This window comes from Microcaecilia unicolor, chromosome 10 (genome assembly GCF_901765095.1).
Source record: "Microcaecilia unicolor chromosome 10, aMicUni1.1, whole genome shotgun sequence".
Taxonomy (NCBI): Eukaryota; Metazoa; Chordata; class Amphibia; order Gymnophiona; family Siphonopidae; genus Microcaecilia; species Microcaecilia unicolor.
The window spans coordinates 10,383,080-10,406,302 of record NC_044040.1 but is presented as its reverse complement, the minus strand read 5'-3'; the positions used below and the strand labels follow the sequence as shown (position 1 = coordinate 10,406,302).

The following is a 23,223-nucleotide window of genomic DNA, read 5'->3' as shown; positions in this document are numbered from 1 at the left end:
CCCCTGGGTTAGAATATCAGGCTAAGAACCAGGAGCACCGGGGTTCACTTTCTCCTGGTACTCCTTAGTGACCGTAGGAAAGTCACTTTACCCTCCATTAACTCACATACAAGGTAAATTTCCTAAACTGCAGTAAGTTAAGAGAGTTTCAATGCTATTTTATCATAGAAAAGGCAATACAGGATTCAGTTATCTGACTGCCTCAATTACTACTACTATTTAGCATTTCTATAGCGCTACAAGGCGTACGCAGCGCTGCACAAACATAGAAGACAGTCCCTGCTCAAAGAGCTTACAATCTAATAGACAAAAAATAAAGTAAGCAAATCAAATCAATTAATGTACACAGGAAGGAGGAGAGGAGGGTAGGTGGAGGCAAGTGGTTACGAGTCAAAAGCAATGTTAAAGAGGTGGGCTTTCAGTCTAGATTTAAAGGTGGCCAAGGATGGGGCAAGACGTAGGGGCTCAGGAAGTTTATTCCAGGCGTAGGGTGCAGCGAGACAGAAAGTCTGGAGTTGGCAGTAGTGGAGAAGGGAACAGATAAGAAGGATTTATCCATGGAGCGGAGTGCACGGGAAGGGTGTAGGGAAGGACGAGTGTGGAGAGATACTGGGGAGCAGCAGAGTGAGTACATTTATAGGTTAGTAGAAGAAGTTTGTACAGGATGCGAAAACGGATAGGGAGCCAGTGAAGCGACTTGAGGAGAGGGGTAGAATGAGTAAAGCGAACCTGGCGGAAGACGAGACGGGCAGCAGAGTTTTGAACCGATTGGAGAGGGGAGAGATGACTAAGTGGGAGGCCAGCAAGAAGCAGATTGCAGTAGTCTAAATGAGAGGTGACAAGGTTAGTGAACCCTGCAGTCATTTGTTTGCCTTGCTGCAAGCGGGAACACAGTGCATTCCCGGCTGCAGCAGCAAACAATAGCAAGACCCAGCTCAGGTCACTATCTTTTAAACTGCAGGCCTAAAAAAGTATTAAGAAAAAACACCCAGACTCCTTTCTTCCCCAACACCAGCCCCTGATAATCCAGTGTCACAGCCATGTGCTCTGTGTTCACACCCCTACCCAGTGCCTGAATGTTAAAACAAAAATTGTCTCCTTGCCCTCCTATCCTTTTTAATCAAAAATCTCTTACCCTTCTGGGCCTGCCTTCATTTTTCCTACAGGTCATCACTGGTATCTAGTGGGAGGCAAAAGAATGCCAGTTGCTCCTGCCCTAAAAGCTGCATTATCAAAACCTGTCCCCTTGAATGTAAGTCGACTTGAGTTCCCAATGAAAAGGCATAAGCTAACTCCAAAATTTAATACATTTATATCCCACATTTTCCCACCAATTGCAGGCTCAATGTGGCTTACACATATCTGTAGTAGAGAGATGTGTAGAAAAGGCTACAGTGCATGACGTACAATTATACATTTTAAAAGTAAGATAGTAAACAACATTTGAAACAACAATATGTAAAAGATAAAAAGATAATTAGTGTCCTTGAATCTTTGTTAGACTAGAAGTTAATCTGAATTATGTTGAGCCTGGAGAATAAGCCTTTTTGAACAGTACAGTCTTCAATAATTTTCTGAATTTTAAGTAGATCTGGGTACATTTGACTGATTTGGGTAAAGCATTCCACAGTTGTGTACCTATAAATGTGAAGTTGGAGCATAAATAGATTTGTACTTAAGGCCATTACAGTCTGGGTAGTGTAGATTCAAGTAGGATCGCGAGAGACTGGATCTATTTCTAGGTGGCAAGTCAACCAATTCAAGCATATATTCTGAAACTTCCCCGTAAATTATCCTGTGAATTAAGGCGAATTAAGGTAAATTATCCTGTGAATTAAGGTTATCTGCTTCATAATTTATATGCTGGACCAAATTTCTGTGCTTCCACCAAGCTATAGGCTGAACAACTGTATCTGGGTCACCGCTGATATGGCTTGAGCCCAGCGTAGCCTCTGCACTGCAGGGTCACCTTCCGTCATACAGAAGAAAAGAGGTGGGGCAGGGGAGGAAGAGGAGAAAAATGGATAGAAGGCAGTTACTGCAAGAGAAAACAAAGTCAGCTATAAAAAAAACATTTTGACAAAACAAAAGAGCATTCTTTTAACCTAGTTCCTGTAACTTTTGTCTGGTGCCCTTATTTTCTAAATATTTTTTACAATCCCAGTTTTACAAAGGAAGAGAACAGATGAGGCCTCCCATCTGGTCACATGGCATGCTATCACAAAAATATGCACATACTTCCACAGTGATCGGTACTTTCCTCGGAATCAGTATGCTTACTGGAAACCATAAGCAAGTTCTCAGAATGGTCTTAACCCTTAAATAAGACCTTATCTTTGATGGCATTAAAAACCATTAAATAAAAATACCATCACAATATCCCCCAGTGCTATTCAGAAAACTTCTCTTCACTGAGATAACAGCTTTGGTATAAGTATCTCTCATCCTTTACAAAGACTCTGACAGCATTAATTCCTAAACTAACGTTTTGTTCAGTGTGTTGCTTAGCACTTCTGCCATTCCCCAAAGACATTCATTCCTACATAAGAATTTCTCACTTATCACATCATCTCTGCATCCTGCTCCCAAAGAAGCTACATTTTGCTACATCAGAATAATTTCCAAATTATATTATGAGTTTAACCTTCTTTATTAATACTTTGCCGGTGGTGGGAGGCGGGGCTGGTGGTTGGGAGGCGGGGATAGTGCTGGGCAGACATATACGGTCTGTGCCGGGGCTGGTGGTTGGGAGGCGGGGATAGTGCTGGGCAGACTTATACGGTCTGTGCCCTGAAGAGGACAAGTACAAATCAAGGTAAGGTATACACAAAAAGTAGCACATATGAGTTTATCTTGTTGGGCAGACTGGATGGACCGTGCGGGTCTTTTTCTGCCATCATCTACTATGTTACTATGTTACCATTACTAATATGAAACAATCTTGAAAAACAACTGCAATACCTAATTCTAATCTCAAAAGACAGAACAAGCTGTCAGTGATGATATAGTAGTTTGGTTTCCCACACTCAAACCATGACATCGTTGCTTACAGTCTGACAGTTCACCCCTTAGAATAAAGGCATAAATTTGGTGGTGTAGTTTCATTGCTACTTTTACACAGCACTACAGGCAAAATAATGGTGCACCAGTGTTGCCAGATGGAAAAAATTTGTCATGCCCAAAGGCAGCCCAAAACCGCACAAAGTCAATTTGCATGTGAATGACATCATTAATGAATATTAACGAGTCCATTTGCATACAAATGACGTCATTAAGCCTGCTTCCGTGGGGCTTCTACTGGCCGCGGCCGTGGAAGAAAAAAGCCAACCCGCGGCCAACTGCCACGGGGAAAAAAACCGCGGTGGGTGAAAAAACTGCCGGCGGGGCTTGAAACAGCCGCCCAAAATCCCGCAACCCGCACGTGGCGTGAAAAAGCCACAGTGACTTGCGGAAAGGAGCCCAATTGGGCGAGAAACCCGCAGCCCTGGCACACTGTGGTGCACTAAAAAAAAATTAAAAGCAGGTTCATTCCAGAGCCAACCAGGAAGTGGCTTAGAGTGGCAGCATTTGGAAGTGGAGTACACTATTCGGCAAAGGCTATGAACTTTCGAACACTTTACCATCTGAAGTGAGAAATATTACACATTATCCCCCGGATTCTATGTAGTGCGACTTACGTTGTGCATGCAAATCCAGGCGTACTCTGTATTAGTTAACAAGCCAATCAGCACTGATAATTACCAATTAACAAGCAATTGACATTAATTGGCATTAGCTAAGGGGCCCTTTTACTAAGGTGTGCCGAAAAATAGCCTGCGCTGGTGTAGGTGCGTGTTTTGGACATGCGCAGATCCATTTTTCAGTGTGCCTTCAAAAAAAGGCCTTTTTGGGGGGCCGAAAATGGACACGCGGTAAAATAAAAATTGGTGCACATCCATTTTGGACCTGAGACCTTACCGCCACCCACTGACTTAGCGGTAAGGTCTCACGCGTTAACCGAGAGTAATTGTCAGCGCGCATACACTGCCGATTACCACCTGGTTAGCGCCACACGGTAGAAAATAAAAAATATTTTCTGCCACGCGTATTAGACGTACGTAAAAATTGGAATTACTGCCCGGGGCACGCAGTAGCCAGGCGGTAGTTCCAAACTGACGCATACTGGTTTGCACGTAGGTGCCTACATGCATTAGTAAAAGAGCCCCTAAGTGTATTCTATAATGGGCAGGTCATGGGCGTTTCTAAAATCTATGCGCGTTGTTATAGAATACACCCAGTCTGCGCCTAACTTAGGTGTTGGAATTTACACACAGATTTACTTGGCATAACTGCCTGCAACTACATTTAGTCAAACGCACTGTCACTCGGCGTATTCTATATACCGCGTCAATATTTAGGCTTATTCTATAAAGTATACCTAAAATACGCTTAGGCGAATTTCATTTCGCAATATACAGAATCTAGTCCTATACGAGTTTGACGAGCTGTAAAAGCTTTGTTATTCCAGCATTACCTCTTTTAATGGTTGTAGCATCTGTACTTTTTCATGATCACATTTATACTTTCTGGTTTTGAATTGTATATGTTGTATGATTTTGATGAAATGTTTTTGATGTTACCCACTTAGAACACGGTGGTCAAGCAGTATGCAAATGCTGGTATTAAATTAAATTAAAGCAAAAGACTAAATTATGACAGTTGCACATACTTAAAGAACCATCAGCATACGCTTTAACCTATAAGGAGAGTGGCAATTTTTTAAAAAGCCCATTTGTACAGGTAACTTGCTTTTGGAAATAGATAGATAGATAGATAGATAGATAGATAGATAGATAGATAGATAGATAGATAGATAGATAGATAGATAGATAGATAGATAGATCCAAGTAAAGTACAATTTATTAATGTAAATTGGCAGTCTGATAATTGCTTTCCTTGGAAAAGCTTAAGGGTATGTGGAGGGGGAGGGATTTATAATACACATATTTTTGGCTCCATGTAGAGTCTCTTACAAATCAGTACATGCACAATACCCCTGGCCAGGAACTTGCGACACACATTCTGTTTGCCTGACCACCTGGCGAAAAGGCTCGGCCAGCTCCGTAGGGAGTGCATCAACCAAACTCGACAGTTGCCGTATCGAGTCCCGCAAGTGCACGCTCGTGAACAGCTGGCATGACTGAATCTTGGCGGCAAGCATAGCAGCCTGATACGTCTTCCTCCCAACAGAATCAAGACTTCTAGCTTCTCTGCCTGGGGGCGCCAAAGCATAGTCTCTAGTACTCCTGGCTCCCATGGAATTGTGGGGTAACTGGGACGTCATCAATCCAGGTTCACCGTGGATCCGATACTGGGATTCAGCTTTCTTCGGGACCACAGGGCCAGGCAGAGGGGTCGACCAGTTTCACATAAGGACTTCCTTCAGTACCTTATGCAGAGGAACTGTTATAGCCTGGGCTCATCTTCAACCTCCACAGAGACGGGAACAGCCGAAGCCATTTCCTGGACAAAAGAGGAAAAAGACAGACTCTCCTGTGGAGATAGTCTCCTCTCTGGCAGAGGGGAAGGATCAGAGGGAATCCCAAAGGACTCATCAGAAGAAAAGTACCTGGGATCTTCCTCTGACTCCCACGAACGCTCCTGCTCAGTGTCAGATAAAGCCTGTGTAAAGGTACTTCGACACTGAACCTGCCTCGACGCCGAGGAACGATGTCCTCTATGGCAATGTCGAGAGGCTGATGCCCGGTCCGACTGCGGCGAAGCTCCCTCCACCGACGTCGAAGGGGAGTCGACCTGGGTGGCAGCCGACACCGATGCCACAGGCGGCACCGCAGTCGGAGACCTCACCGCAGGAGCAGGAGAAGGGCCAGACACCGCTGCAGCAGATGGTACAGAAGGCGCAAGCAACCCCGACACAGAAGCTGACTGACGTAGCAATTCCTCCAGAAGTTCTGGAAACAAGGCCTGGATGCGCTCATCGAGAGCTGCCATCGGAGAAGGCTGTGGGGTCGGTGGAACAGGCGGTGTCAGAATCTGTGGAGGCTTGGGAGCAGGCATCGGGCTGCTAGGAGACAGACACATTGGCACCTCCTGTATCGAGGGGGAGCGATCCTCTCGGCGCCGATGCTTCTCAGGTGCCAACTCTCTCGACGCCCCGGAGCTCCTGGTACCGTGCGTCGAAGAAGAATGATGATGGTGCTTCTTCACCTTCGCTCGACGCCTGTCATTGAGACTCCTCGGTACCGATGAGGAGGACGTGGAATCCTCACGTCTCCTCGGGGCAGGGGCCGACGGTCGGTCCCGGGGGCCCTGCATAACAGGAGGCCTCCAGGCAGGTGGAGACCCACTCAACGCCTCACTGCTCCCAGCGCGAGTTGGTCTCTCTGCTCCCAACATCGATGCTCCTGTCGATGACGACGTCGAAGGGCCAGACCGAATCCCAAAAAGCTTTTCTCGTTGGGCTTCTCGAGACGCTTGGGTCCGTTTCTTCATACAAAGACACACACTACAAGCGGCTGGGCTATGGTTGGGCCCAAGGCACTGGATACACCAGGCATGGTATCGGTACCTGAGATGGTCCGGTTGCACCGAGTACAATGTTTGAAGCCGCTGGGAGTCTTCGATGAAATGGAAGGAAAAACGGCTTCGGCGAAATCAAAAGACGCGATTGTGCCTATTAAAAGACGAAAGGGTACAAAAAAGGAAGGGAGAACCCGACCACATGGTCTAAAGCCAGCTGCGTCAAAAAACAAAGGAAACTTTAAAAGGGGGGCTAAACTAAGAATTTAGCTACGCAAAGTTTGTTTGTTTTTTTAAATGACGAAAGATAAAGAATGATAGATACAAGTCGTCAGACTCTTTTCCTGGGCCTTACAAGGAGCACAGGAAAAAACCTGTCACCTTGTTCGCAGACAAGAAAAAACTGAGGAGGCACGCTCACGAGACGGGTGGGAAGTTGTTCGCACATGCGCAGTGTGCGCGCCAGTAGGCTCTGGCAAAACTTTTTATTTTGCTGGTGAAAAATTTGCCGTTTCCTGGGCCGATGGGGACATGTGAGAACAAGCAGCCTGCTTGTCCTTGGAGAATACTCTTAACACAGCACTCACACTGGGCTCGCATAACAAGGTAACTGACTTATCACCATAGATATTTGAGGGACACCACTGAGGATTTAGACTTCATTAAATTGGCTTCTCCGTGGCCACTGGAGCTTATGGTGCCTGTAACTAAATCTCAAGTTCAAGAATGTGTGTTGGCAGTCCAGTGCCTATTGAAGAGGTGCCAAGGGGTCCCGATTTTTGAGAGGGAGATTTTAGTACATGCCCTTAACCATGCCCATTCTGCCTTGGCTCCACCCATTCTGGCTTGGCTCCGCCCACTCTGGCTTATGTCATCTTGAATTTCTTTTGATGTAGACATAGGAAACAAAAAAACGATTTTAAATGCTCCCAGGTTTCAACCCAATTCATGTTTAACATGGGATATAAATTATATAAATATGTAAATAAATAAAAAGAAACTCTGAATGTTGAACACCTGATTCTCATAGCATGATGTCTGTTTTAGAGACCGTTTACCTTGAGGAAAAAAAAAATCTCTGCACAAACGTAACAGTTCTAGGGTGTCCCTATAACCAGTCCCACCAAATGATACACTGATTACACTTTCTAACAAATTACTACTCTACCTATGAAAAGTTATTCCCTTATTATACTTCCTCTGTGTACATCTGTATACTGCACAAGCCAGGTCCTAAGAAACAAGATGGCAAGCGATCCGCAAAATCCAACGTGGAGACAAACAAAGCAGATCAATCAGTGATATGGTTCAAAACTTTATTTTCAGAGATTCGCCTGACACAGACTGTGTTTCGTCCATAAGGGCTGCATCAGGGGCTAACAGTCCAAGCAGGACATGAGATTGAAACGTAAATAAACCAGCAGGGTGCTTTCCTCAATCAAGGTGAGGACATCAGCTCAATACACAGGGTAAATCTGGTCGCATCTTTCAGCAGCTGAGAGATGCCTTTCTGAGGGTTTTGCAACTACATTCAAAGCAGTTTACGTATATTCCGGTACTTTTTTTGTACCAGGGGCAATGGAGGGTTAAGTGACTTGCCCAGAGTCAAAAGGAGCTGCAGTGGGAATTGAACCCAGTTCCCCAGGATCAAAGTCCACTGCACTAACCACTAGGCTACTCCTCCACTCATTCCACCAATAAGAGCCAACCTCATCAGTGATGTCACAATGGCTTGATTGCCCGATACTTGGCTCAGATATTGTGATGTCATAAGAGAAAGGGAAATGGGACTTGATATACTGCCTTTCTGAGGTTTTTGCAACTACATTCAAAGCGGTTTACATATATTCAGGTACTTTTTTTGTACCAGGGGCAATGGAGGGTTAAGTGACTTGCCCAGAGTCACAAGGAGCTGCAGTGGGAATCGAACTCAGTTCCCCAGAATCAGAGTCCGCTGCACTAACCACTAGGCTACCCCTCCACTCCGCTTTTGTGACATGCTTTGCTTCTTTTCGACAAAAATGATTTAAATATAAAACCACCTACACTTTTCAATGTCATCGGAGACGCTCCGACTATAATAACCTGCTCAGGTAAATTTCAGCATATGATTGACATCATGAAATGAACTGCAGCACCCTTCGCTACACAACAGCATTCCAATGCAATGTCGCAAGCAGGTTCAAAACTACACACTAGTTTGTTTCCTATCTTCAGCCAGTCTATATTCACAATAGTTGAGTCCCCACCCTTACCTCTAAAATTAAATATGTTGTACATAAAAGCACTATTGAAGAAACATAGCACAAAACATTTCCAATATTTTTATGAACTACGGCTGCCTCCAGCTATAAATGCAATAACCATCATGTACTGCTAAAGTAATCAATGCAATCATTTTGTTCTCTGACCCTCTCATTTCTTGCTTGATCTAACTACACTGTGTACTCCAGGCAACGCTGCTTATCAACTGGGAAATAAGAAAGCTATAAAGAGTTGCAGGAAAATAAACATTCACAAAATGAGCCTCATTTGTTATCATTAGGCAAGCAGCAGTGTTAACATTCCTCAGAACATCAAGTTACCTGCAATCTGGATCTTATTTCTCTCTCTTTCACTCTGGTTTTCTAACAGTGCGAATTAACACATAGCAATTGTTACTACGCTGGTGTGACAAGCTCATGCTAACTTACGCATTAACTTCATGTTGTGTTAGAGGGTGGGAACAGGGTGTGTTATAGGTGCAGACAGCACACTGTACTTACTGTGTGCTGTCACTTGTGCAGTTTGTCCAGGTGCAATCTCTGCCCCCTAAGAGGAGGCGTTAAGACTACTCACAATTAGCATGGACACACTTGGGTGGGTGGGTGGAGGGGGGATTCATCAAGCCGCATTAGGGCTATTAACAACCTTTATTTGACCTGTAGTGCATGTTATTTGGCTAAAATGCTGCTTGACTTTAAATAACATGGTGATATTTAAGTCACCGTGAGTTAGTTAGTAATGAGATGCAAAATAATTTCCTTACATGGAACATGACCCCTAGCGGTAGCGGTGCGAGAATACTGCTAGAGAAGCCATTTTGAAGGCTGCGCAGGACAAGGCAGAAGTGACTGGGCATCGTTCCTGCCTGAAGAGCCCTCCGGACTCCAGAAGACTCCCTGGGAGGAACCCGGAAGACACCCGGAGGACCCCCACCCTTTCAAGTGGAGGAGGGGGAGGCCCTGAAGTCTGGAGGGACCCTGATCTAGTAGCCTGGGAGAATCAGGTCGCTGTTTTGCTTCTGAGCCATAAGAATAACACTGCTTGTGAGGTGGCACAAGCTTTGCACGTTCGATACTGTGCATTAAAAGGAAAAAGTGCAAAACATTACCACACTTTAATAAAGGGCCCCCAGGGAGTCTAATTATAATTAGGAATACCTAGACCACTATAGAGACAACATTCTTATTAAATGCATTAATTATATGTGTTGTACAACTCAGTTTGAAATTCTTTCAGCATCCCGTTGACCGATTTGCATAAAAACTGATTGTCAAAAAGCCTCTATTGTAGAAGTGTTTTATTAACTGAAAAATAAAAATCCACAGAATCCAAGTAAAAATGGGGACTTAGAAATAAAACGCACGCTCACTAAACATGCATTTCACTGATCTGTGGTGGTCATAGCAAGGACATCCATAGTGAGCCTCTTCCAGTGTAGCTGGTCCTGAGCAGCTGCAGTAAAATCATCCAGGCAAAGGTGGAGCTGTTTTGTTTCAGCCTTGAGCTGCCTTTGCCAGGTCTTTCTTGGAGCACTTTTTCACAACATTCCGCCAGGTGATCAATGTTATTGGAGTTGAACTTGGAAGTTGCAATGCCTCTATTCTGTAGATACGGCCAAGCCAGTGACAGTGTGATTGTCTTATCTTTTCTTCCACTGTAAATTGTTTGTTGCAAGTTTCTCAGATGGTTTTAATTCTACCTGTGGTTGAGCAGCGAGATGCTGAGAATCGTGTGCAAGCATTTCACCTGGAACAATTCCAGCTTGCACAAGTCCTCAGCTAGCAGTGTCTATGTTTCTTTGGCGTACAGACAGGGCTGCCGAAAGACACGGGCAGGCCCGGGGAAGAACTGGATCTCTGTGTGCCGCCGCCTCCTCCCCACACTCATGCTGCCATTCCCTCCCGCCCCCTTACTTTTCTGTCTCTGCCTCCAAAGGGAGCGGGCCCGGCAAGTCTCTTCCTGCTTGCCTGCTCCCACGGTCTGTCCTCTCCTGCTCCTGTCCATGCCAGGACCCAGATGACTGCATTAACGCGATATCGTGCTAATGCAATCACTCGGGTCCTGGGCCGCACGCAGGAGCAGGAGAGGACAGACCGGAAGCAGGCAGGCAGGAAGAAGCTTGCCAGCGCTGGTCCCGGAGAATTATGCTGCCCCCCCTCCCCAGCGGCCCTGCATATAGAAGGGCTGGCATGACTGCAACATTAAAAGCACTCATTTTGGTCTTCAGTGTAACACTGTGCTTCTTCCACAGGCACCATTTCAGACTGGTGAAAGCACTTGAGCGCTACCAATTCTGGCTGCAGTATCAGCAGTACAGCAACTTGAAGTATCTAGGAGCTATAATCTCAGCACTGAAAGTCCGTCAACCTGGTCTACTTGCTCATATGAATGGAGTCTGGGCAGAATGTGGGTGGAGTGCACAGTTGCACATGTAAATTATAAAATACTATAATTAACATGCATTTTTTTTAGCAATACAGGCACAAGTATTTACAACAGCTCTATATGCACATATTTGCCCTGCTATACTAGTATTCTATACTAAAAAGGCCTTTAAAGGGAAGGGAAAGGGAAATGGGACTTGATATACTGCCTTTCTGAGGTTTTTGCAACTACATTCAAAATGGTTTACATATATTCAGGTACTTATTATGTACCCGGGGCAATGGAGGGTTAGGTGACTTGCCCACAGTCACAAGGAGCTGCAGTGGGAATCGAGCCCAGCTCCCCAGGATCAAGGTCCGCTGCACTAGGCTACTCCTCCACTAGCAACATTCCATGTAGAAGCCTGCCCTTGCAGATCAGCAATGCGGCCGTGCAGGCTTCTGTTTCTATGAGTCTGACGTCCTGCACATACGTGCAGGTCGTCAGACTCATAGAAACAGAAGCCTACGCGGCCATGTTGCTGATCTGCAAGGGCAGGCTTCTACATGGAATGTTGCTAATGGAATAGCTTGGATATAACAAAAGAGAGGGAACAAAGTACAAACTAAAGTCCAAACAAAAAAAACAGCACCACGGGCCTTTAAAAATGGAACACAGTTCTTTAATGAATGAGCCTTGACAAAAAGACCCGACACGGGCCGTGTTTCGGTGACTAGCACCTGCGTCAGGGGTCACAGTGATGACGTGGAAAACTTGGGGAATAACTCGAATATATTCCTCTACAATATATCCTTACCCCACATCTCATGTAGTAAAAGCTACAAAGCACCAAGGCACTTTCACTTTCCATTTTGATACAGAAAGAGAAAGTGCCTTGGTGCTTTGTAGCTTTTACTACATGAGACGTGGGGTAAGGAATAATATATTGTAGAGGAATATATTCGAGTTATTCCCCAAGTTTTCCACGTCATCACTGTGACCCCTGACGCAGGTGCTAGTCACCGAAACACGGCCCGTGTCGGGTCTTTTTGTCAAGGCTCATTCATTAAAGAACTGTGTTCCATTTTTAAAGGCCCGTGGTGCTGTTTTTTTTGTTTGGGCTAATGGAATAGCAACATTCCATGTAGAATCTCAAATAGTAGCAACAGAATCTCAAATAGTTGCAATATTCCATGTAGAATCTACAAATAGTTTCAACATTCAACATTCCATGTAGAATCTCAAATAGGGAAAGGGAACTGGGACTTGACATACCGCCTTTCTGAGGTTTTTGCAACTACATTCAAAGCGGTTTACACATATTTAGGTACTTATTATGTACCTGGGGCAATGGAGGGTTAGGTGACTTGCCCACAGTCACAAGGCGCTACAGTGGGAATCGAGCCCAGTTCCCCAGGATCAAGGTCCGCTGCACTAGGCACTGGGCTACTCCTCCACTCCCCCCCCCCCCTTGAATTTACCTATGTATAACTGATTCAGCTTTACCGGCAAGCTTAAATCAGTGTAGAGACCTACTCAGAAGAAATTCCAACAGTATTTTCCGTCCCAGCACACTTGCACTCTTTCTTATAATTTATTTATTTATAGCATCTATATCCCACATTTTCCCACCCATGGGCAGGCTCAATGTGGCTTACATCAGTCTGCAAAACATACATTAACTCAGCAAACAATCAAAGTCATTGAAGTAAAGAGATTAGCAAGTAACAGCAAAGGAGAGGAAAAGGAGAAAGAGTAATAGAGTTCAATATGTCATTACGACTGCAGCAGTTCAGAAGCTAAAGATGCCAGGCGGGTCTGTAATAAGCACTCATCTCTTTCTTCAACACTAGAGGACACTTCTTTTCCCAGGCCTCACCTGTATCATCTCCACCGAGGTCCCACCTATCAGCTTGGCCCCAGTCCTACTCCACTGGGCTCCTCACTGGACATCAGGCAGCAGGATTAGTTCCTGGGTAAAAATCTCCATTCTCTCTTGACTACCCTAGATTATTTGGTTCAGGCTGGACCCATAGACTCCCCTCTACTGGGACAGCCTCCTCTGCCCTTGCAACTGCTCAGTGTAATCCTGTTTATTCCTTTTCAGTGAGGGCTCTGCTTTAACTCTGCCCTGAGATCTGGGTGGTTCTTCTGGGCCTTGGGCTGCTGGTCTGCTCTTGTTGACAAGAGGCAGAAAAAGACCCTTTCCCTCTAAACCCTGGACCTTACATAGCACAGGGAATCTCGATAGCTCCTCCCCCGAGCATATCCCAGTTGGAAACCCAGTTAGAACAATTCTTAAGGTTATTGTCCCTACGTTGCTTCCAGGGCAATTCGATCCCTGAAAGACCCAGCATGAGGAATTTTATGGGCTTTAGTGACACCAGGATTACACGTGTTAAGTTTTTATTAATGCACAAGTAGATACTTTAATGCACATTAAAAACCACCCTAAACCCTTAATATGGGTTTTTATGATAATGCTTAAAGGGGGAGATTCTATAAATGGCACCTAAAAAAAAAAAAAAAAAAAAAATTGGTGCTGAAATCAGTGCCCACTAAGCGTATTCTGTAAGCACCTAGGTGCAGTATATAGAAAACACAGTTGATATTTGAGTGCCTAAAACTTTGCACCTCCTCGAAAACATGGCATAAATCTCGGCACATAGATTTAGGCGCAATGGGCCATATTCTATAACTACATGCATACATTTTGGAATGCCCACAAAATGCCCATTTCTCTGCCCATATCCACACTTAATTTTTGCCTGTGTACGTTAGAATTTAGGCGCATTGCATTACAGAATGAGCTTTGCAAGTTCTACATGTAAATTTTAATTATTGCCAATTAGTGCTCATTACTGCTTGTTAAGAGCTGTTACCAATGCTGATTAGCTTGTTAAGCCAATTTAGTTATGCGTGTTATAGAATACGCTTGGATTTCGGCGCGGATCTCTAGGCGCGCTATACTGAATCCAGGGGAAAGTGGGCAGAAGCATATGTGGAGTGGCTGTGGAACACGTTATTTCAACATGCATTAAAGATATACAACAATTAATGTATTATTTTTTAATACTCCAGGTTGATATAAATGAGCTGATTTCTTCATTAACTGTAGGCCATTAATATGCAGTCTCTACAATGTTTCATAAAATCTAGCACTAATGTTTCATTGTTAATGTGCGATAAAATTTGCCATTACTAGAACAACATTAGGGAAAGGGAAAGGGGACAGGATTTTATATACCACCTTTCTGTGGCTACAATCAAAGCAATTTACATATTATATGGAAGTACTTATTTTGAAACCTGGGGCAATGGAGATTTAAATGACTTGCTCAGAATCCCTTGGTTCTTAAGCCACCTCACTAACCATTAGGCGACTCCACCACTACCTATAATACATCTCCTTATTTGCTATGTTTCAAACACATTCAGATCCCTATTCCACTCACCCACGTACAGTTTTCAGGAAGCATAATGAGTAATTACGGAGACATGTTTTCAGTATGTGGGCTACAGACCAAGTTAATCTCTGTGTATAAAGGGTGGGCAAAGTTTATACATAGAGAGCCGAATAAATGTCAGTACTATTCCTGGCAGGCCACGACATTATATAATATTGGAACCAGAAACACACAGAGCTCCATAGACCTTCTGTGATAAATAAAAGTTTAACTATTCTGAAAATATTTGTGAAACGGAGTATTTAAAATTGCCAACACTCTCATTTATGACATTCTTTGTGTATACTGCCCGTGGTATCGTGGGCCATATAAAATTCAATGATGGGCCACAAGTTGCCCACTCTGCTGTACATTTTGGTTTTCCTGAAAACCATATCCATTGACAGCCTAAAAGAGCAACTCATTTAAAACTAAGACCTTTGGGGCAGGGATCCATTGTACCGAATTTTATTTGTTGCAAGGTGCTCTTTGGCAAGCATGTAAATGGTAAAAAAAAAAAAAAAGAATATAAATAATCCTTACCTAGGTTACTGGGATCTTATGTGGTTCTGATTGAATACATTGTGTAGGCGAATGGCCCGCGATGCACCTTTCACACTCCTCTTGCGTCTATCCCTGCCTAAGGCTTGTGCCAAATACATGCACAACCTGACAACTGTATATATTTTATATTATGGATGCTGATTTTTGCACACCGTCCAGAGAGATAGATCATGTGGAATATAAAAATTCTAAATACATAATAAACTGTCTTTCGTAATTAAGGTTTGTCATCTAATATGACAATTGCCAGCACTTCAGACACCATTCACTCACAAAATCACAGGAAATTTTACATGACCTCATGAGAATAGGTGTAATTTTATTTTAAATCCAGGTTGGTATAAGATCCAAATGAATTTGTGTTCCTAATGTGTGTGTGAACAATCTATACTGTACAGATTCTCAGCCCTCTCAGCCAAAGAGCCACAAAAGGACTATTTCCAGTGTTTGCAGATCAAACCTTACAGTTAGTCTTAGCAAAAGTAGAATGATAAGCAACCAGGAACATAGATCATAACATTTCAATATATGTATTTATTTAACACATTTATATTCCACATTTTCCCACTTAGATGCAGGCTCAATGTGGCTTACACAATACCGGACAGGCAGGCTCCGGTTCAATAAAATACAAATACACAATATAGTAATCAACTTGAAAGAAACGTAAGTATAGAGCAACAAAGAAATAAAGAGGGGGTGGTGATATATGACCATCTCTGGGGGGAAATGACTAAAGATTCAGATCCAAAATGTTGACAATGGGCGATTTTCATGTCACAGGTCCATAAGCAGTCTGAGAAAGTTATATGCTTGAACTTCTGTAACCTTTTTATTTTTTCACACAAAAGAATGGGGTTTGGACGGTTGTATTATGATTTGTTTGCTCTAATAGAATTCTCTTTTTTGTTTTTGGTGACTTTAGTCATATTTTCCCAAAGGTAGTCAGCAGCACCCAGGAACAGATGCTCAACCTGGAAATTAGCAATTTCTTGAAGTGTTTTTTATGACCAGAGGGTGACTATTTCAATTAAACTCATTACAATTTGTAGTTAGATTTCATTTACAGCACAAGCGGATAGTCAGACAAGAACGAGTACCCAGGCAGTGATCATGATAAAAATGGAAATACTTTTAAAACAAATAGGAGGAAATATTTTTTCACTCAAAGAACAGAAGCTCTGAAACTCGCTACCGGAAGATGTGGTAACAGTGGTCAACGTATCTAGGTTTAAGAAAAGTTTGGACGAGTTCCTAGAGGAAAGGTTCATAGTCTGTTAATCAGATGGACATGGGGAAGCCACTGCTTGCCCTGAGATTGGTAACATGGAAAGTTGATACTAATTGGGTTTCTGCCAGGCTGAAAAGTGTGTCCATCCAACTGCTGGAGATAGAAAATACTGAGAAGCTGGACTGGATGCCAAGAAAGAGAGATGAAAACTGAGCTGAGACATATCTATCTCCACCTGCTAGTTGATGGACACAAGTATCCCACAGGCTCTGGAACAGTGGGAAGCTACGTAATAGAATGAAATACTTTTTCACAGAAAGGGTGATGGACGCATGGAATAACCTCCCGGTGGAAGTGGTGGAGTCAAATACTGTGTCTGAATTTAAGAAAGCATGGGACAGGCACATGGGATCCCAGAGGGAAAAGAGGAGATAGTGGATATTGAGGATGAGCAGACTGGGTGGATCATTTGGCCCTTACCTGCCGTCATGTTTCTTTATTTTTCTATTGACTCAAACCTCTTTAAAAATGAATTAACTGGCACTCTTGCTCTAAGCTCAGCTCCCATCCTCTAAACCATCAGAATTAGAAAGATACAAAAAAACTGAAACCTGAAAGATAGATAAATAGAACGAACAAGAGATTTTCACATATGGTACTTACCATCTGGTGGCGTCAGCACTTTGTTATTTTGTGTGCACCATCCTACAGGATGAAGGTCTGCTGTCATAACATCACACCAGAAATCTGCCCTGCGATCCTCACCATAGCCACAATAGCGCAAGAGTAAAAGCTGCCCACAGGTTGTAATGATAGTAGCCACCCAATAGGTGTCCGGGTTGCTTTTGTTAGCAACCTCCAGCTTCATTCCCGGTTGGAAACTGCTTTGAAGACTGATTTCCACCTTGCAAAAGCAAAACAAACAAAAAAAAAAGTTATTGATGTCTCTGGATTACTACTACTAATTATTTCTACAGTGCTACTAGGCATATACAGCACTGTATACATCATATGCAGGTACTTTCTCTGTTCCCAGTGGGCTCACAATCTAAGTTTTGTACCTAGGGCAACGGAGGGTTAAGTGACTTGCCCAGAGTCACAAGGAGCTGCATTAGGTTACTCTTCCAGGGTTAGGCCAAGTTTTTCAAATGTGATCCAAATACACAGTATTATCCAGGTGTTTTCTAGGGATGGACAACTGGGTTTTTCTGGTTTGATAAAACCCAGTGATGGATTGTGAACCAAGTCTATGTTACAGGGAATGGCCACATGGAACTCCACTTTTCTGGATCAGCCCACATTCAGACCACATAATGGTTGAGTGCTCTAGGTACACACATGCAGAAACCTTTACACTTATCACTTCTGTAGCGCTACTCAATGTACACAGCACTGAACCCTCTAATGACTGGTGACGTGTGGGGCTAATTTTATAAGAAGGATCCTAGAAAGGTTCTCAAAGCCATCTTATATGTAAATTCGGTTGATCAGACAAGCTGACACTTAAGTTTATCTTGATTTATCATTATAGAAAACAACTTGCGACTGGCACAAATTATGCTAAAAGTGGCTTTCAGTTTGGGAAAACCATTCTATACATGAAACTATGAGGTTCTTTTACTAAAGTGCACTGAATTCTGGACTTAACACCTTCTAATGTGGGAATTTCCTGTGTTTTAGGGCTTTTTAGCTTTTTTTTTTGTTGATTATGTGCTAATATTGTCATTAGCACACAGCTACAAAAAGTTAATGTAGGAGAATGTAGGAAAATGTAGGAAAATTTTAATAGGAGATTGAACCTTCGGGTGCTTAATTTTCCCAGACTATTAGGAGTTTCTCCACAGGACATGTTTACCAGATTTTTGAAAGAAAATCTTAATTTTCCTCAAGAAGTTATTCCCCCATTGAACAAAATTTATTATGTTCCGACTACTATGAAAAAATCAGAGGGAGAAAAATCCATTGACTTGCAAAATGTTACAGCCATATTGGAACAATCACTTGAAGATGGATCAGAAAGGGGGACGCTGATAGTTTCTTTTGTTTTCCAACAAGACTTGAATTCAATAATGAGACTTTATTTTAAATCAGCTAACCATATGTTTGGGGGCCAAAAAATTTGGCTATACCCTGATGTGACTAAGACTACCCAAGAAAAGAGGAAAAAGTTTCTTTCTATGAGGTCTAAAATTTTGGATTTAGGAGGCTCTTTTCTCCTTGCATATCCGTGTAAATGTGTCATAAGGTTAAATCAGATAAAATATGTTTACTATACACCGGATCAGCTTAAGACCTTCCTAGAAGCTAGACAACATTAGAGACAAAATATGAGAAAACGACGCCATAGTTTCTTTATTATTGTTTGCATTAAAAAATCTTCACTTAATTCCTGCCCCCCTTTGTTCTTCTTAATAATTGAGGTCTAATGAAGCCAATGTTTAAATTTCGTTATGAAAAGATAATTCTTCTGTAATAACTTTATTGCCTGGCTGTATTTCACTTGAACAGTTTATGTCTGTATTAAGTTTATAAAACTAATAAAAATTATAAATGATAAAAAAAAAAAAAAAAAAGTTAATGTAGGAGGACTTACCACCTCTTATTTAGGAGGCATTCAGTGCTCCCGATTAACTCTGCATAATCCATATAGTGTATGGGAATAATAATTGATCAACATCTCTCATTTGAACCCCAAGTATCCAAATCAGTGTCTAATGTATTCATATCATTATGGAAACTAAAAAGATTAAGACGTTATCTACTTTGTTCTATGTAATTAGAAAGCCTCGTCAGTTCTACCTTTGTTATATTGTGAGACACACTGAACTTGAATCCTATTTGGGATAATGAGGAATATCAATGTCATAAATAAATAAATAACATGTTAGATGGATAGTGCAGGAATGCCCACAACACCCCCACTAAAAAAAATATTAAAAGAAAATAATTAAAAGTGCACTTCGGGCCTCTTTTACCAAACCAAACTAGCGATTCCCGTGCGGTAAATGTATGCCAGCCTGGGCTGCGGTGCATTTGCTGCACTGGGAATAGCTAGCGCAGTTTAGTAAAAGAGGCCCTTACTGCGTGAAAAGAGGCAAAATACTGCTAAATGCCTTAATGCATTTTGCGGAAGCCTCTATTTCCGTGCTAACACTGAATTGAAGACTTATGGGCTCATTTTCGAACGAGAAGGACGTCCATCTTTCGACACAAATCGGAAGATGGACGTCCTTCTCCCATAGACATCCAAATCGGTACAATCGAAACCCGATTTTGGACGTCTCCAACTGCAGTCCGTCGCAAGGACGTCCAAATTTCAAGGTGGCGTGTCAGAGGCGTAGCGAAGGCGGGACATGGGCATGCCTAACACTTGGACGTCTTTGATCCATAATCGAAAAAAGCAAGGACGTCCCTGACGAACACTTGGACGTTTTCACCCAGATGTGTTTTTTTTTTTTTTTTTAACGAATAAGGCACAAAAAGTTGCCCAAAATGACCAGATGACCACTGGAGAGAATCGGGGATGACCTCCTGTTACTCCCCCAGTGGTCGCTAACCCCCTCCCACCCTCAAAAAACATCTTTAAAAACATGTCGTACCAGCCTCAGATGTCGTAATCAGGTCCATGACAGCGCATGAAGGTCCCAAGAGCAGTTTTACTGGGTACTACAGTGTATTTCAGACAGGCGGATCTAGGCCCAACCCCCCCCCCCCCTATCTGTTACATAAAGGAATCAGTAAGCTCTCCAAAACCCACCACAAACCCACTGTACCCATATATAGGTGCCCCCCTTCACCCATAAGGGCTATGGTAGTGGTCTACAGTTGTGGGTAGTGGGTTTTGGGGGGCTCAGCACACAACGTAAGGGAACTATGTTCTTGAGAGCATTTTATGAAGTCCACTGCAGTGCCCCCTAGGGTGCCCGCTTGGTGTCCTGGTATGTCAGGGGGACCAGTGCACTGCAAATGCTGGCTCCTCCCACATCCACATGGCTTGCATTAGGACGTTTTTGACATGGACATCTTTGGTTTCGAAAATCGCCCAAAAGTTAGAAGCGTCCATGTCTAGGGACGTCCAAATTTTAGGATTTGGACATCTCTGACGGTATTTTCGAAACGAAAGATGGATGTCCATCTTTTTTCAAAAAGACGGATTATCCCAACCCCTGGATTTGTACATTTTGCAAAGACGTCCAAATCGCAACTTGGACGTTTCTTTCGAAAATGCCCCTCTTAATGTCCTTTAGTAAAAGGACCCCTACAATTCTGTAGCAAATCAAAAGATTCCACAGAATTACATTAAGCCATAGCTTGCACGGACTGGAGGTTCTTACTGGGAAATCATATAAAAACAGATCTTTTTTGGCATTGGTTTAGTCAATAGGATTCTGCCAACCTTAAATTTAGTAATATATGCTACTGGACGATTGGAAAAATGGCTCCGCAGGTATGCCAGAATGTAATTGTACAATGCCAGAAAGAGAAACAAGGCAATTGATGAACTGCATCATGATAATGATTTGATGACAGACTTTAAGATACAAGAACAAATCCGTAAAGACAGACTCAAGGTCTCAAACAATAAAACTCACTACCCTTCAAACAATACCTGTTGTACCTGAATGTAACTCACGTTGAGCTACTATGGAAAAGGGTGGGAAGTAAATCCAAATAAACAACCAACCAATGGAAGCAGACACTATAGGGCAATTCTACAATTGGGTGTTCCTTTTAGGCAACCCAATGTTGTGTAGCGGATCCCTATTCTATAATGGCTCTTTTTAACGTCTTTGTGAGCAATATTGCAGAAGGGCTGTCTGGTAAGGGTTGTCTCTTTGCGGATGATACTAAACTCTGCAACAGGGTGGACACCCTGGAGGGTGTGAATGACATGAGGAAGGACCTAGTGAAGCTGGAGGAATGGACCGATATTTGGCAACTAAGGTTTAATCCCCAAAAATGCAGGGTCATGCACTTGGGTCGCAAGAATCCGAGGGAACGGTACAGTATAGGGGGTGAAGTGCTTCAGTATACGAAGGAAGAGTGGGGGGTGATTGTGTCTGATGACATTAAAGCTTCCAAACAGATAGAAAAAGCGACGGTCAAAGTCAGAAGGATGCTTGGGTGCAGAAAGAGAGGCATGACCAGCAGGAAAAAGGAGGTGATAGTGCCGTTGTATAAGTCTCTGGTGAGGCCTCATTTGGAGTACTGCGTGTAGTTCTGGAGACCGCACCTACGGAGAGATATAAACAGGATGGAGTCGGTCCAGAGGGCGGCTACGAAATTAGTAAGCGGTCTTGAAACCCCACCTACAACTGAAAGTCTGAAACTGTGAGTAGATATGCTGATAGTGATTAATTAGAATTAGGAAAAATTAAAACAAGCTGCAAGTCAGATTATGGAAAAACACTAAATGAAGAACATTTCAATCTGTATGTACACCTGTAGGATTGAGTTGCTCCTTAATTCATAATGAAAAGACATTAGACCTTGTTTGTTAAACTGCAGTAAGGATTTGCAGTTACCATGGCACAACAGCCAGCAAAGCCTTTACATTAACCGTTGAGTATTTCCAACACCTTGCTATTAGAGTTATTTACTGTGCATGAACTGAATGCAAGACAACACAATGCAGTTAGCTATACCTATTCAGGTGGCCATCCGCCACTTAAACTGAATATTGCCTGACCACCGCGGCACTGTCTGGTTAGTGCCGGGTCAGTCTGAGAGAGAAGCCAGCACTTAACCAGATAGTGGTCATATTCAAGGCTGTCCTAACTTTATCCGCCAAGCTAACCAGGCACCTGTCTGAATACCAGCCGATCCCTGGTTAACTTCGGGTGACTGTATGTAACCAGATGTTCAATGCTGGAGTCTGAACATGGCCCGGCATTCAATTCAGTCCACGGTTATCAACAGCTTAAAAACTGCTGAACATTGGGCCCCATATTAACAGTAATCATGCCGTAACTTGTTGCATGTTAATTGCAAGTTTTAGACCCCACCCGTTCTCCACCCCATTCTGTGAATGCAGAAAATAACCACATGTTAACTGTTAAGGTGTTATGTTAACTGTTAGCATGCTTTAACTGCCTCAATAACAGCTAATGTGGGAAGAGACAAATGGGATTAGATTCTATATATGGCACCTGAAAAATCGGTGCCAAAAATATATCCACCTAGGCGTATTCTGTAAACCACGCCTAGATTTAAGTGCGGTATATAGAATATGTCTAGAGAGTTAGGGTATGATACATACCTGTAGCAGTTGTTCTCCGAGGACAGCAGGCTGATTGTTCTCACGACTGGGTTGACGTCCGCGGCAGCCCCCACCAACCGGAAAAAGCTTCGCGGGACGGTCGGCACGCAGGGCACGCCCACCGCGCATGCGCGGCCGTCTTCCCGCCCGTGCGCGACCGCTCCCGCCAGTTGAATGACAAGCAATAAAGTATAAAACACAACTCCAAAGGGGAGGAGGGAGGGTAGGTGAGAACAATCAGCCTGCTGTCCTCGGAGAACAACTGCTACAGGTATGTATCATACCCTTTCTCCGAGGACAAGCAGGCTGCTTGTTCTCACGACTGGGGTATCCCTAGCTCTCAGGCTCACTCAAAACAAGAACCCAGGTCAATGGAACCTCGCAACGGCGAGGAAACAACAGAAATTGACCTACGAAGAACAACTAACTGAGAGTGCAGCCTGACCAGAATAAATTCGGGTCCTGGAGGGTGGAGTTGGATTACACCCCAAACAGATTCTGCAGCACCGACTGCCCGAACCGACTATCGCGTCGGGTATCCTGCTGGAGGCAGTAATGAGATGTGAATGTGTGGA

The 23,223-nt window shown here is 43.3% G+C and overlaps 1 protein-coding gene across 3 annotated transcripts in view; it reads right to left on the bottom strand.

The window, feature by feature from the left end:
- Positions 1-23,223, bottom strand: part of SFMBT2 (Scm like with four mbt domains 2) — a 229,729-nt gene that overhangs the window by 156,718 nt on the left and 49,788 nt on the right. For all 3 annotated transcript variants that reach the window (XM_030216279.1, XM_030216281.1, XM_030216280.1), the window contains exon 4: positions 17,053-17,293. In XM_030216279.1, coding sequence (XP_030072139.1) covers positions 17,053-17,293 — 241 coding nt within the window. The remainder of the gene's footprint in view (positions 1-17,052; positions 17,294-23,223) is intronic.